Below are 17,711 nucleotides of genomic sequence, written 5' to 3'. Positions count from 1 at the left end.
TCTCTGTTTATTTTTCTTTTGTCTTCAAGGCAGTGACCCCCCCCCCCACATGGCTGTGGTCTAATGACTGAAACAAATAAAAGATAAAAGATTAAAAAGATATTTTATTTAAAATCAAATTGTTTAAAGCAGTCTTTTACATACAGTGCTGAGTTAAAATTCTATAGATATATATTCCATAGAACAGTATAGCATTGAAACAAAATACTATAAATGTACCTGTAATTTTTTTTTAAGTGAAGTAGCTACCAAGAATGCATTATGTATGCAAATTGGTCTATCCATGTTACTTAAAGCCCTTGTTACTTAAAGTGGCTTTTGTAAGCGGTGTCTCGGTGGATAGTTAAAGCAGCAATGCAGTTGCTGATGAAATCCCAACACAAGCTTGTCCAACTGATAAGGTTTTTTCTGTCCACAAAGATATTGTATATAAAAGCAATGTTAACATCCATTTATACGCACAGTGTTGACTAAACTTTATTGATAGGTGCAGGCATGTCTGTATGGTAAGAAGTTCGCTTCCCAGCCACATGGTTCCGGGTTCAGTCTCACTATGTGCCACCTTGAGTAAGCGTCTTCTTCTACAGCTTCAGGCTGAATAAGCCTTGTGAGTGAATGTGGCATACAGAAAGTGAAAGAAAACCATTGTGTACATGTGTGTGTGTGAATATATATATATATATATATATATATATATTTGTGTATGTGTTTGAAAGACATAAATATACACGCACACACACACACACACACACACACACACACACACACACATGACAGGCTTTCACAAGTTTCTGTCTAGCATATGCATTCACAAGATATTGGTCAGCCCAGGGCTGTAGTAGAAGATACTTGGTTCAGCACACTTAACCCAAAACTACATGGTTGCAAAACGAGTTTCTTAACCCTTTCAGCCACATTTAAAATATGAACCCCAAACTTTCTTTCTTTACTTGATCTTTTTCAAAACTGCCATATTTTGCTTCCAATTCTTCATCTGAATGTCATTGTTGTTGTTTTGCAGAGACAAAGTTCATTGGGGAAAGAGCTGCAGTTACAGCTGGACCAGACACGACAGTCAGTAAGTAACCGGACGGTTAGTGAAGAGGAGATGGATAATATGAAATATGAACAGGACAAACAAAACAAAGAACTTGTTATTTTACGGAAGACTGTGGAGGAAATGGAAATCAGAATTGCCACCCAAAAACAGACCTTGGCTGCAAGGGATGAAAGTATAAAAAAATTGTTAGAAATGTTACAGAGCAAAGGACTTATGGTGAAACAAATTGATGCTGACCGCGTAGAGATGGAAACTTTACGTAACACCGCCTTAGAAGAGGAGACGAAGAGGAGACAACTGGAATTAGTTTTAGAGGAAAAAGCCAAAGAACTTTCAAAGAAAATAGACGTAAGTAAACTGATCAGTATTTTATCATCATCATCATTTTCATGTCAGCTTAATGTATGTTCTTTGTTTATGCATTTATTGGCTGCAGGATTTGTTCAGTGAAAAGTCCTGTTATATTATTAGAGCTGCTTCTAATTCAAACTTGAATTTTGCTTCACTTGTGTGACACTGTTGCACATCAGTTGATAGATTTTAACTATCTGCATTTATGATTTGAATTTGTTTTGAGGTGACTCAGGTATATGGTGTCGAAAAGCTGAAATAACAGCAAAATATTGATAGTCATTCTTCTTATTCATCTATTTATTTCATCTGGTTTGGATCAATTTGTTTCATCTGGTTTGAAGTGTTCTATATTTTTCAACACTTAAAGCTATTTCCCTTGGACGAAATTCTGCAGCTAATAAATAGATAAACAAAACCCATACCTTAAGTATGTGACATCAGTAATATTAACAATATTAGAACTACATTATTTACATTTGACGGATATTCGTACTCATCTTGTTTGTTGTTAACACAACGTTTCAGCCAATACACCCTCCAGCCTTCTTCAGGTGTCTTCGGGAAATTTCAAACTTGGGTTCTCATTCCTAAGGTATTTTTTGATATTATTATTATTATTATTAAGTTCACTGCCTGGAATCTAACTTGGAATCTTGGGGTTAGTAGCCCGTGCTCTTAACCGCTATGCCATATGCCCATGTGCATAGTGGTTAAGAGCGTGGGCTGAAATAACAGTGAATTATTTATACTCACTATTCTCATTTGCCTATGGGGCAATTCATTTCATTTGGTTTGAGTGTTTTTTTTTTATTCAGTGTTTTTCTTATCACTCAACATCTTCAAGGGACTTTGCCCAGGACAGATCCCACTGCCAATAAGCACATAAGCAAAGTATATACATTAAGTACATGACATTGGTAATATATATACATGTAATAAGGCAACGAGCTGACAGAATCGTTAACCACGTCAGGAAAAATGCTTAGCAACTTTTCATCTGTCTTTATATTCTGAGTTCAAAAACTGCTGAGGTCAACTTTGTGTTCCATCCTTTCAGGGTTGATAAAATAAGTACCAGTTGAGCACTGGAGTCGATATAATCAACTTACCTCCCCACTCATGCTTGCTGGCCTAGTATCAAAATTTGAAACCAATATATATATATATATTTATATACACATGTATTCCAATCTCAGCATAAATTATGCTAATAGCTATGCTAAGCAGGAGAATGTCTCTGCAGATATTTAGTATGTTCCATGTGAAACAATGACATCTTTGAAAATAAATGTACTGTTTTCAAGATGGAAACATATAAATGCAAATACAGTCAGCTGTTTAATGATTTTGGGGTTTTCTTTTCTTTTTCTACATTGCACAACAAGTAAATATTTTATTGGCTGCAACAGGAACTATGTATATATTTTATTTATTTTTTTATACTGTCCCCTCCAAAACAGTAATTTGCATGTGATAGTATTGCTAGAATAGAAAGCTATCATCAGTCTGTTTTTACTATTTTCTGATTTATTCTACATTCACTCGTATTTTGATGCTTCTCTGCAGCTGCTGTGTTAAAATGTGTATGCATGTGCATATGCACACACACACACATACATATATATATAGATATATGTATATATATGCACACACATTAAGACACACATATATACATACATTGATAGATGCATAAATACATATATTTATACATATGTACATATATACATAGACACAAACAGAATCTTCAGCTGACTTCAGTTTTAACAGATTATCAATGCTTGTATCCATTATGCACCAAGCAACAGCTAACAAAAAAAAAATCATTGTGAATTCAATATATGCACAAACGTGTGTGTGTGTGTGTGTGTGTGTGTGTGTGTGTAGTGAGAAAGTATGAAAAAGAGAGAGAGAGAGATAAGCTTGTTTTTATAAACAAAAAGTAGAAGTACTCAATACATTAAATATAGTTTAAAACATTTCATTTACAAATAGGTGCCACAAATTTTTTGATGCTATTCAAGTTAACATACTGATCTTATTTTAAAAGTGAAAATATAAAACTTAAGTGCCAAGAAGTTTTCACCTTCTAATGATGTGTGTGCGTGTGTGTAAGTATGTGTTTGTGTGCGTGTGCATGCATGTACATGTGTGTTCGCATATTTGTGTCTATTCCTGTCTTGATGTCATGTGATGGTTATAAACAAGCCTGTTCATTTTCAGTCTTTCATGAAAAATATATCTGATCATGGGAAATATTACCTTGCTTGGAAAATAAATTCCATCTGTGTATATGCATAATTATACATATATCATGCATGTGAAAAGAATGCTGGCACGACTTGCAACATGAAGGAAGCTTGAATGTCAATAGTGGGAAACATAAAATAGAGCTACAAGACGAAATGCAATTATGATAAAAGAACATGCAATTAAATTTACTACCTAAATACCGCCAATAGATTTTAATGTGGCTGTGAGTGTGTGTGTATTCATTTATATATACACACACTTTGATGCATTTTTAATACAATTCATATTCGTTACCATACACAATATTATTGTAATTACCATTATCCTATCTATCCTTATGTGTAGTGAAAAATTGAGCCCATCTCATTCACATTATTGTCACCCTCTTGATGCAAACCAAATGAAAGAAGTGTATTGTTTGTTTATATATGACATGCAGTTACATTATCAAATATTGTTACAAAATGAAAGTGAAGTGATGCAAGCTGATATGTAGATGTTTAATAGCAATGTGAACTTAGTATGACTTATGTTAAAGCAATGGGCATAACTACACAAATGTGCCCTACTGACATTGTTTTCACATAGTTTCCAGAAAAATAAGTATTTTTTAATAAAATTTTCTACACATATGCTTCAGATGTTGTAGATTCTGATTATATTGGAATTTGTTGTGAAAAGATTTCTCTGTGGGTGGGGAGAGGAGTATCAGAAAATTTCCACAAGTTGGCTCTGTTTCCTCACAACTTTCAGAAAAATGGACATTTTTTAATGAAATTTTCTATAAATACCTTTCAGAGTGTGTAAATTGTGATTATATTGGAATTTGATGTGAAAAGACAAAGGTGAGAACAAGCATACATACTGACACACACACATCACATTTTTTCTTTTAGAAATTTCGAGTTTCATTTTGTCAATATCTGTGATATGTGTTAGTAAGTGTGTGAACCTACCAATTTTCATTTCTCATATTAAATTCTGATATAATCATAATCTACACACTCTGAATGCTATTTGTAGAAAATTTTATCAAAAAATATTCATTTTCTGAAATTTATATGGAAACAAATCCTACTTGTGGGAATTTTCTGAAATTCCTCTCCCTGACCACAGAAAACATGTTCCACTACAAATTATTGGAATCTACATTGTCTGAAGCATATTTGTAGAAAATTTCATTAAAAAATATGCATTTTTCTGGGAGTTATGAGGAAAGAAAGTCAGGTGGGGCACACATGTGTAGGTATGCCAAGCAATGAATCCTTAGTAGATGCCAGCAAAAAATGCAACAATTGAAAATGTAAAATTTTAAACAGACAGCTATAATATGAAATATTGCAAAGCAGTTATTAACAGAACATGCATTTAATATTAAAAAACAATGATGAATGAATGAAGAATATTAACTGAAAAAAAAAAAGGATATGAAACAAGCTTTAATAAAAGTTGTAGAGATATTTGAACATGCAATGTCTGCCAAGTAGAAATTTTAATGACAGATTACTTGTATTTGCACATGCGCATAAAATTTAGTCCAGCCATAAATACTTCCCTCTGGCCAAGGCTGGTATACCATTGTGCATACATTACCAGAAGTCCATAATAAACATGTATTCGTTAAAATTATATCAAAGATACACACACATGCACACATCACATATGAAAGCAAGTGAGGATACAAAACACAAAAGAGAAGGTATGAAGTGGTGGAAGTAATGAAATGTTGAACTAAATATACAATATTTAAGTCTAATCTCTCCAAATTCAAATCCAACTGGTGTTTACTTCATCTTTCTGCTGAGTTGATAAAATTACCAGTAATACAGTGTGGTTTCACTTTTTACTTTTCACAAATTATATTTTTGTTGTTTCTTTTCTTTTCTGTTTTTTCAAATTTTAAAAAAAAATAATTGAGTGGCTTTGTTAAAATTAATAAATTTTTAATCTAAACTTATAATATCTGTTGTTGGCAATTGTTGACACTTCAAATACTCTTTAGGGAATCAAACCATGAGCTGAAAAGCTTGGACAAGCTCTAAGGACTCTTTCTATTTGAATGCCAGTAAATATATCTGGTTGTTGTTGTTCAATTATTGGTAGTTGAATAATTTAGATATATTTATACAGTGGTTACCAAAAGTTTTGAATAAAGCATTGTGGGTGCACGGTGAAGAAGCTGTCATCTCACTCAAGTGGTCTGGGGTTGTTCCTCAATGTTACATCTTGGGCAAGTGTCTTTTACTAAATCTATAGACCTTATGAGTGGATTTGGTTGATAGAAACTGAAAGATGCATGTGTGTGTGTATATATATATATATATATATATAGACATTTGAGCGAGATCGTTGCCAGTGCCGATGGACTGGCTCCTGTGCAGGTGACACATAAAATACACCATTTCAAGCGTGGCTGTTGATTGTTATCAACGTCGCCTTCCTGGCACTTGTGCCAGTAGCATGTGAAAAGACATTCGAGCAAGATCGTTGCCATTGCCGATGGACTGGTTTCTGTGCAGGTGGCATGTAAAATACTGCATTTTGAGCGTGGCCGTTGCCAGTACCGCCTGACTGGCCCTTGTGCTGGTGGCACGTAAAAGCACCCACTCTTGCAGTGGTTGGTGTTAGGAAGGGCATCTAGCTGTAGAAACTCTGCCAGATCAGATTGGAGCCTGGTGTCGCCTCCTGGTCCACCAGTCCTCAGTCAATCGTCCAACCCATGCTAGCATGGAAAGCGGACGTTAAACGACAACGATGATGATGATAATATATATATCCATCCATCCATCATCCAGTGTTTTAAATCCAGGTTTTGTCCCTGTTAATGGGGGGGGGGGCGGATCTACCTCAATGCCATAGCAACCACTCTCACACCATCTCCCCATCTTGCTCGGTTTTGGGCATCCTCCTTTTTCAAACTAACCCTCCCAATCTCCTCCACCATTTCCTCAGTCTACCTCGCTTTCGCTGTCCATTTACCTCAACCACAATCACCCTCCTCAGAACATGCTCCTCATCCCTCCTCAACACATGCCCATACCACCACACTCCATTCGCCCTTGCCAGCTGTTCTACCGATTCTTCCAACCTCAGTATCCTCATCAGGTCCTCAGTCCTATTATCAAACAGCTTCACTCCACACATTTCTCTCACCATTGCTCTCTCAGTCCTTCTCAAAATTACCATCTCTCTCCCTCTCAGACACCATGTCTCACTCCCATACAGCATTGCAGTTCTCATGCAACTCCTATAGACCCTTCCTTTCATCTTCAATGAGAATCTTCTCCCATATAACAACACTCTACATTCCCTGAACTTCATCCAGCCTAGGTCTCGCTCTTGCTGTCACAACTGCTTCACATCCACCGCTTACATCCATCCTATCTCCCAAATAACAAAACCCTCTCACTGTCTCCACCTCGTCACATAGTGTTTCCACTGGTTCTGCCAGCCCCCAGTTCCTTTGTCACATCTTCTACAAACAAACTCTCTTGTCAGTCTTTGGATCACTTTCTGCATTTTCATACACCTACCATGAATCCATTTCTCACATACACAACACCACATTTGCCATTACCCTCCTCCCACATACACCACATGGATCCACCTTACACACTAACACTTCTCCTTCCATCCCGCTCACCATCACCTTTGTCTTCCCGAGGTTTACCTTCAAACCCTTGCTTTCAAACGCCTCCTTCCATTTCCAAAGCTTCTCCCTCAATCCTTCCATCGTCTCACTCATCAGAACAAGGTCATCTGCATACAGTATCTCCATTAGCAGTCCCTCTCTTGCACTCTCCATCACCACATCAACCACTGCTGCAAACAAGAATGGTGACAACACAGATCCCTGATGCACACCAACTTTCACTGCAAACTCCTCCAACAATTCTGATCCAATTCTGACTCTTGTCTTTACCCCCTCATACAAACTCATTACTGCCCCCACTATTACCTCTAGTACACCTCTTTTTCTCAATGCCCACTCAATGACCTTCTTTGGAACCTTATCAAATGCCTTCTCCAGATCAACGAAGCACATGTACGACTCCTTCTCCCTATCTCAGTATTCCTCTTGCAGTCTCCTTACAATGAGGCGCAGGCTAGATAGAGGTGGTCATAGATGGAGTTGATATGGAAAGAGTTAATCAACAAGTGCTTAGAGCAAGAGCTAAGCTCAACTTAATTTCTACTCCTTTGTTTGAGAGTAGCATGTATTTGATTATTAGTTAGAATGCTTTCTCTTCAAATATCCCCATAAAGCCCTTAACCCTTTAGCTCCCAGATTACTCTGTCAAATGCAAAGGGTAAAGATCTCCCCACAGCCATGAATGACCATGAGATTGCACCTAGAACATTCCCCTCTGAGGCACAAATCCGGGCACAGTTGTTTTTATGGAAGACCAGCAGTCACCCATGCATACCCACCTTCCCTCTCCATGTCATTGATGTCATCCAAGGGAAAGGCAATTGCCAATACAGCTTGGCATCGGAGACATCGCAGCTCATTTCTACAGCCGAGTTAATTGGTGCAATGTGAAATAAAGTGTCTTGCTCAAGAACACAGTACACAGCCTGGTCTAGGAATCAAACTCACTACCTCATGATTGTGAGCCCGATGCTCTGTTTTTTATTCACAATGTTTTGATTGAATCAGGCACTGCTTCGCAGCTTAAGATTTTGATGATATGATTGTTTATTTTCAGAATGACATTTTAGGGTAGATATGAGAGGTCAAATCTGGCCAGTTTGGTAGAATATTTGGCCTGGATATGATTGGTTTAAATGCTAAAGGGTTAAGGCAAAAGACATCACAACTTTCCATTTCTTCTTCCCTTAAAAAATATCCTGTAGTGAATTAAATATACAAAGAAATAATTAATTGCAGAAATAAGTGTATTGGCTGACAGATAGAGAGCAGAATCATTAGAGCATTGGATGTAACATTTTGAAATATTTGGTAATTGGTTGTGTCTGTTTGCATTCTGAGTTCAAATCCTATTTAGATCCAAACAGCATTTCCTCTATCTGAAATCATTGATAAAATAAGTATCCTGTTGATAAAAATTACTTGTGGGGATTCACTCTAATTGATTATATCTTAAAAGGTGATGCCACAGCATGGCCACAAACTCATTACCTTACACCCACACACCAGACCACTCACTATTACTGCAAGTGTATATGAAAATATTCTTGCAGTTTTGTATGAGAAGACATTCTATGTATGTGTGTGCATCAGCTATATATATGTATATATACGTATATAGCAGATATCTTTAGTCATGTTGTGTCTGTGTTGGTGGATGATTGATGCGCTTGTGTTGGTATATTTGTTAGGTATGTTTCTGTTTGCGTATGGTTGATATGTCGGTGGGAATTAAATAGCAATGTCGGTGGTATCGTGTTTCATTAGTAAATCTGTCAAACAACAGTGCAAGTTTAGATTGCAGTGCAAGCAGCCAGGAAGATCTTGGAAAGAAGGAAGCTAAACTTCTTATTGCATTGACTGCAATAAGAGTAGAAGTAAATTTATCTACGTATACATACATGCAGATAATGTGCACACACATATATAAATGTGCATGCACACACACACACACAAATGATGATGATGATGACATGCATCCACACACACATGCGCGCGTGCACACACATACATGTATATATATATATCATCTTTTAACACCCACCTTCCATGCTGGCGTAGGTTGGAAAGTATTACAGAATCTGACAGATCCAAGAACTGCCTTGTGCTCCATTCTCTGCTTTAGCTTAATTTCTATGGTTAAATGTCCTTCCTAATGGCAATTATTTTACAGAATGACTGGGGGTGCTTTTCATAGTACCAACGCTAGTGAGGTTGCCACACAACTCACAAGACTAAGATCCCTACTCTTCTTTCCTTTCCCCTTTTCCTTTTTCTTTCTTCTACAGACATATTCTATATTCCATTCTCAGAAAGAAATTCTATAAGTATCTTTAATCTCCATTATTTGCATTCATAATTTGGCTGATAACCCTGTGAATTCATAGGTAAAACTCCAGTGTAGCCAGAGATTGATTCAACCAAAATATAAATAATGTGTGTGTGTGTGTGTGTGTGTGTGTGTGTGTGTGTGTGTCTCTCTCTCTATATATATATATATTTACTTTATATCATCATTTAACATGTTTCCCAGGTTCCATTTGTCTGTTTTGGCATGGTTTCTGTGGTTGGATGCCCTTCCTAACCCCAACCACTTTACAGAGTGTGCTGGATACTTCTGGCATGGCACTGGCACAAATGCTTCTATATGGCACCAGCACAGGGTCTTTTACATGGCACCTGCATGGGTGCTTTTCCATGACACTGGCACGAGTGTTTTTTATGTGACACTAATACTCACAAGCCCTCAAGTGAAGGGCCTTTTGGCTGAGAGCAGGATGTGGAGGACATACCTGTATGTATGGATGGCCACAGTTTTAATTAGCTTGATATGTCTTCTCAGGTACAGCAAACTGCAAGAGGTCTTGGCCCCTTGTCATGTCATCTGTGAGGCCCAATGTTTGAAGATCCTTTCTCACAACTTCATCTCACATCTTTCTGAGTCTTCCCCTTCCAGAGGTTTGTTCCATAATTAGAGATCAGTAGTTCCTTATACAGCTGTCCTCATCCATACACACCACATAACCATACCAGCAAAGTCTTCTCCCTTACACACTACAACTGATGCCTTTTCTGCCCAATCTTTCTCTTAAATCATTTTCACTCTGATATACATACACTCTGACATTACTCATATGTGTGTGTGTGTGTGTGTGTTACATTACTATTCTACTACTCTTCATCCCACTTCAGTAGTGTTACTCATCACCTTCCCTTCCCTAACTTCCCCCTCTCATGTATCATTGGTGGAATCTCTGATGTTTCTAATCATGGCACAGTCCCCCAGTACTCAAGTGCATATATTTTTTCATGTGAGTGGGATCACAAAAATTCTTCTTTTACAGTTTTTGTAAGTACCCATAGATGGAAAGAATTTGTTAGGAGAATTCTTTTCTCCACCTTTTGCATAGCCTGCACCTCCTGCTGTTATCAAAGTAAAGTATGCACCTCTCTAATACTCTTCACTTGATCCATGCTGCTTTCTTTCAACATTGGCATATGTTTACCCAGTTAGGGCTGTGACATTCCACTTGTGGATATTAAAGGAGGACCTGTGCTTGTTAAATCTAGTCTTGAAGGACTTCTGTTGGTCTCACATATATATATATATATAGTGTGTGTGTGTGTGTGTGTGTGTGTGTGTGTGGCATATAGCACATATAGCACATGTATATAGCACATGTATATGTGTGTGTATAGATGTGTCTCTGTTTATATTTGTATCTTCCTCTTGTCTTGACTTTTGTGTAATGATTGTAGACAGTCATTATTCAGTCAAATATTGTCAGTTTGTTTGCATTCCTCTACAAAAACATGTCTGACCATGGAGTTGCTCATTGTTTGACTAAGAGAAATATCAGAAACCAGTAGAGCTTGAGCTATAGAAAAAAATCTGCCTCAACAAGTTTCATCTGACCCATGCAAGCATGCAAAAGTGGGTGTTATATTAATGATGATGACATGGTCAGTATTTGAATATATCAGGTCATTAAGAATGAAATGTCTGATTTTCTTATGCACCAAGTTTGACAATCGTTAACTCTAATGTTTTATCTTGACAATTCTTTGTTTTACAACATTGAAGTGTTACATCATCACTTTTCGAAATGCAATTCATGATGTCTGATTATATTGTGAATTTTCTCTTGTAAATCAATTTTTGTGAATGCATGGGTAGATAAAAAATTCATGTTGTTTATGAATATGATTTTCATCATGGAACCACTGCATCCCAGACAGTTTGAAACATCAAAGAGGTGCTTGGGGAAGATGTGGCGAAGAAACACACTGTACATCAATGGTTTGAGAAGTTCTGGTCTGGAAAATTAGCCCCATGGTAGACTTGAGGCCAAGGTTGATAATGATATGCTGGAAACTATAGTAGAAGCGGATACATCTCAAACTGCGCTTGAGTTAGCAAGGTTTGATGTTTCGATTCCAACTGTACTGGGCCATCTGTAACAAATTGGCAAGGTAAAGAAACTGGACAAGTGGGTACTACACAAACTGAACGATCATCAAATGAGACGTCTTAAAACTTGCTGTTCTTTGCTGTCTCGGCATAAAAGTGAACCATTTTTGCATCGCATTGTTACGTGTGATGAAAAATGGATTTTCAACAACAGCAAGCATTCTGCACAGTGGTTGGGTAGAGACGAAGTGCCAAAAAAACAATATTCACCAAAAAACGCTAATGGTGTCTGTTTGGTGGTCCAGCACTGTTGTCATCCACTACAACTTCATGGGACCTCGTAAGTCAATTACAGCAGATGTATACATCAACCAACTGGATGAAATGATGAATGAACTTGCAATTAAACAAGTGAGTTTGGTCAAAAGAGACAGGCCAATTCTCTTGCAAGACAATGCTCAACCACATGTTGCACAAAGAACGCTACTCAGGTTACAGGAACTGAACTTGGAAGTACTCTGTCATCCACCATATTCACGAGGCCTTGCACCAACTGATTATCAAGTTTTCCAGGCATTAGACAACTTTTTGCAAGGGAAAGCTTCTGAAGAAGATGCAAAAACAGTCTTTCGTGATTTCATCACCTCTTGCTCTCCAGAATTCTTTGCTGCCAGCATAAATAAGCTACCAATGAAATGGCAAAATTGCGTTGATAATTTAGGTGCATACTTTGATTAACTACATTGCTTTTTGTTGAGGTAAAGTAAAATAAACTTTCAGTTCAAAATCAGACATTTCATTTCTTAATGACCTAATATTTCATGTTAGTATCTACCAATGTCTAAAAGAAATAGTGTTGCACTATACATATGTGTGGACATTATTTCTATTGTACTTTTTTAAGGCGATGAGCTGGCAGAATCGTTAGCACACTGGGCAAAATGCTTAGTTGCATTTCATCTGTCTTTGCATTCTGAGTTCAAGTTCTACCAATGTCAACTTTGCCTTTCATCCTTTTGGGTCAATAAGGTAAGTTAAATACTGGGTTCAATGTAATTGACTTCCTCCGAAATTGCTGGCCTTGTGCCAAAATTTGATATCATTATTTCCATTCTATTTAATTTTTTCAAGAACCCATACTTCACATTACAGGTCAAATAAACATGAACTGCATACTTAAAAATCTTGCTTGAAAATAGCAAAAATTAAACATCAAAATACAAATTAGAATTGCTTCTAACAACAAAATACAAATTAAAACTGAACCTCAGCTTTCCTCGTTGCAAGTAAGACTTTTATATTTCTGTGGCTGGTTAAATAGTACCACTAATATACTGGTGGTATCATTTTAATCAACTGATATATTTGAAACAATAAAAACAAATTTGTTTTTAAAAAATTTCAAATTTAGGCTTTGATAACATTTTAAATTGATATGATGGAATTGTGGGGTGGAATATGTTAGGTGAGAGGGGGAGTTTACATAAATTAGTGTGGGTTTAGTGAAGTTTATGTTAAAATTCTATTAACAGCAATAAAATCAAAACCAATACATCTGAATAAATATTATCATTCTTGTGTAGGCTATTCCCTGTTGTTGCTGTGTGTGTGTGTAAGAGCGAGATAGAGGGAGAGAGAGAGTGAGTGAAGTGTGTGGCTAGCAGAGCATGTGCGTGGGATAAAGAATATTTTGAAGACACAGCTCAGTCTATTTCCATTGTATTCTACGCCAACTTGGACAATATGATGATATTGATTTTTGTTAATATTTTTTCCCTTCTTTCCATGCTATTGATCTGTCCTTTGAGACAGCAACAACTACTACAATAACAATAACAACAACAACAACAACTACTTCTACTACTACTACTACTGTGGCAGATTGACTTGCAGCTAATGACCTCTCATTCATTTAATTAGCCATTTCATGATTTATCTTTTAAATTGTTTCTTTTTTTTTTTTGGTTTGTGTTTTGAGGTTTGTATCTGGTCAAGTTTTGAAGGTGTTGACACTTCTGTTGTTAAAATGCATCAGAACAAACCTTGTTTCTGTGGTTTCTCACAAGAGTATCAGGTCCATTACCAGAGTGAAATACTGTGATGTGACAAGGAAAGGCAGTTTGGATCAATGCAGCCTCTTCATCCTACCTCTTCAGTCCTTTGGATGCTTTTTTGTAAGATTTATTCTGCTGGCAGCATTCAAACCAGACACCCCTATCTTCCCAATTCCATTTCTATCCTTGTTTTTACCTTCAGACATTGACCTACACATGTCCAGTTTTTGCAATGGCCACATTAATTTCACTTGTCTGAAATGAGAGCCTTTAAAAATCAAGATTACTGACTCTTCTTTATCTCATTGACCAACTTATATCTATATAAGAAGCCTGTTGCATGCATTAATGTCTCCTTGATAGCTGCAAAATAGTTGTAAACAAGTGTTAACATCATACAAACAGTGTTATTCATTTCCAATCTGCAAGAAAATATGTCTGGCCATGAGAAATATTGGAAACACGTGAAGATTGGCAATAGGACAAGCATCTAACTGTGGAAAGTATGCTTCAACAGACTCTGTCCAACCCATGCAAGCATGGTTAAGTGGACATTAACGAAAGAAGTTCTCAGCATGGAAGAAGCCACTAAACCTAACATTCGTTAACTTGGATAAGGCTTTCGACAGGGTCCTGTTGTTTGGTGGCCATTAAAAAAAACTAGACCCAAATAAATGGATAGTGAGATTCATACAAACCATGCACAGTGACTCCTTTAACAAGAGTTCAGTATGCAAGTAGGTGTCCATTAGAGCTCTGTTATCAACTCCTTCTTGTTTATGATATTCGTCTAGCAACTGTCTATGAGAATTTACGCATGCCACAGACCGAAACTAAATTCAAACTTCCAACAATCAATCAAATAGGTTTAAAGTAAACCAAGCAAAAACAAAAAGTTTTAATTAGCAGGAAAAAAAAGACCAGATTCTATTGCTCTCTGTTCTTTATATTTTGTTATTTGATGCTTCATTTATCATATACATGATAGTACCAAGTCAGAAGAGTAGGGAGCCTGTCAAACAAGTGGTGTGTTGTTCTGAACCAGGGATGCTTGGATTACGAGGTGTGTTTAAAAAGCATCTGGCTTTACTTTTTCGCTGACACTCTCCACATACACAAATCCTCTATTAGAATGGAATGCACTGATCCTGTGCTTATTCCCACTACTATAGCCTTGGGCAGACCAAAACCTTGTGAGTGGATTTGATAGAAACTAAAAGAACCCTGTTGTATATATATCATGGACTCTCCCTTGATTAGGCAACATATGAGGGTTCTGCAATTTCTTGCTGAACATCTTACACAGATGATTTGTTTACAGTGATCAAATGTTTGTGTTCACATAAGCTCACTCCCTCCATTAAATTGACATTATTTGTACAACATGCCTCATGTCAGTTGATGAAATGATCATAGAGCAATGTGAAATGAAGTGTTTTGCTCGAGAACACAATGCAATGCCCAGTCTGGGAATTGAAACCACAATCTTGCAATCATAAGTGCAACACCCTAACCACTAAGTCATGTACTTTCATATATATTTATATGTGTGTATGTCACTGAGTGTCCCTCACCACCACTTGACAACCAGTTTTGATGTGTCTGTGTCTCCATAGGTTAGCAGTTCAGCAGGAGGGACTGCTAGAATAAGTGCCAGGCTTAAAAATAAAATAAGTACTGGATCAATTCATTTGACTAGAAATACTCCAAAGCAGTATCCAGTATGGCTGGAGTCTAATGACTTAAACAAGTAAAAGATAAGTAGGTTAATAGGTGCAGACATGGCTGTACTGTTAGGAAGCTGAACTACATGGTTTCAGGTTCTATCCCACTGCATGGCACCTTGGGCAAGTTTCTTCTACTATAGCCTTGGGCTTACCAATAGCTTGTGAGTGAATTTGGTAGACAGAAGCTATGTGAAAGCTTGTTGTATTTGTATATATTACGTATATGTGTGTGTTTTTATGTGTGCCTCTCCCACCACTGACTTTGACAACTGCTGCTGGTTTGTTTATGTTCTTATTACTTAGTAGTTTATCAAAGTGATCAATAGAAAAAGTAACAAATTTACATGTAAATGAGTACTGGGGTCAGTTTGTTGAACTAAAACCATTTGTCAGTGGCCCAGGATGGCTGCAGTCCAATGACTGCAACGGTGATAATAAGAAGGAAGAGGAAAAGAAAGAAAGAATGATTGGAAGAATTCTAATAGGACTGTTAGAGAAATGATCTTTGCTGTAGAATATTACTTCTTCTGTCCACTTTAGTTTTGAATTACAAGTGAGAGGAGTCTCTATGTGGTCATACAGCTTGCTAGAAATAATCACCCTCAACTCACACTCTCTTGAATGGACACGTTGGAAAGTGTAATACAACACACACACACAAAATGGAATGGCTTCAATTAAACTGGAATGGTCATAACTGGAATGGCTTGATCCAAGCTGAATTGTAGCTAAATAACAACTGCCTTCTCCACCACCACCACCACCAACAACAACAACAACTCTGTTTCTTTTCTACACCTCTTTTGTTTCTTCTCTGCCATGATACAACTTGTTTCTTATCCATCTTAATATTCTCACCACCATCTGTTCTCACCACCATCTGTTCTCACCACCATCTGTTCTCACCATTACTATCCCACCATTATTACCACTGTCAGCATCACCACATGGAGTGCCACTACTATTTCTACCTTAATACCATCACTTTCCACAATCATCACCTTTATTTCTTTTCTGTCACTTCCGCCACCACCACCACCACCACCATCATTGTCATCAAAATATTTGTTATTTCAGATAATAGAGAATGTGTGATAGTATTTACTTTGTGCTTTTGTTTTTCTTCTCCTCTTCAACAACAGAAACTGAGCGCTTCTAAGTACAATGATGAAGAAAAAAAGTAAAAAAAAAAAAAGAGAAAGAAAAAAAAAACCTCAACTCGCAACGTGACACTAAATAGATTTATTAAGGTGTTGTAATCCAGTATGTGTTTGTTTTTTGTTGTTTATTGTTCCATCTGATCATTGAATATTCCAAGGTTTTTTGTTGATTTCTATTTTTGTTTGCTCATTGTTTGTTCTTCCATATCGATGGAGTAGGTCTTTGTTCTGTTTTTGTTTCATGGATTTGCTAATGTACATTTTTGTACTCTCCTCATTCTCCGTTGTTGCAAGTCACACCCTTGATGTGATATAAATATAACATCATCATCATCATCATAATCTTAAAGTCTATTTTCCCATGTTGGCATGGATTGGATGAAGTTTATTGTGGCAGATTTTCTATGGCTGGATGCACTTTGAATCGCTGATCCTCACTTCAGGGTAATATTTGCTTATGGCCAGATGTGTTTGCACTGAATTTTAGAAATGAATGACACTGCTTGTTGTGTAATGTCAAGACAAGGAGACACATGCACAAACATACACAATTGGCTTCTTTCAATTTCCACCTACCAAATCATATGATTGGGAATCAGTCTTCTTACCTTCACAGGCATGCCTGCATCAAGATATGTGTATCATGTTTCTCGTTTCACATTCTTGTAACCTACAGATACACACCATCTTCCTTTTACACATCCTTCTCCTGTCTACTGAATTAAACAACGATCCTCATGTAATTACAATATATATGTATTGGCACAAGTGGAGCTGTGTAGTAACAAGATTGCTTCCCAACCACATGGTTCTGGCTTCAGTCACACTGCATAGCAACTCATATATACATATATACGACAGGCTTCTTTCAGTTTCCGTCTACCAAATCCACTCACAAGGCTTTGGTTGGTCCGAGGCTATAGTAGAAGACACTTGCACAAGGTGCTACGCAGTGGGACTGAACCAGGAACCATGTGGTTGGTAAGCAAGCTACTTACCACACAGCCACTCCTATGCCTATATATATATATATATATATATAT

The 17,711-nt window shown here is 37.0% G+C and overlaps 1 protein-coding gene across 3 annotated transcripts in view; it reads left to right on the top strand.

The window, feature by feature from the left end:
* LOC106880220 (ELKS/Rab6-interacting/CAST family member 1) overlaps nucleotides 1-17,711 on the top strand; it is a 301,414-nt gene that overhangs the window by 179,724 nt on the left and 103,979 nt on the right. For all 3 annotated transcript variants that reach the window (XM_052976221.1, XM_052976222.1, XM_052976223.1), the window contains exon 2: nucleotides 1,022-1,408. In XM_052976221.1, the coding sequence (XP_052832181.1) occupies nucleotides 1,022-1,408 (387 nt within the window). The remainder of the gene's footprint in view (nucleotides 1-1,021; nucleotides 1,409-17,711) is intronic.

The sequence above is a fragment of the Octopus bimaculoides genome, chromosome 24 (assembly GCF_001194135.2).
Source record: "Octopus bimaculoides isolate UCB-OBI-ISO-001 chromosome 24, ASM119413v2, whole genome shotgun sequence".
Taxonomy (NCBI): domain Eukaryota; kingdom Metazoa; phylum Mollusca; class Cephalopoda; order Octopoda; family Octopodidae; genus Octopus; species Octopus bimaculoides.
This window is presented reverse-complemented; position numbering and strand designations above follow the sequence as displayed.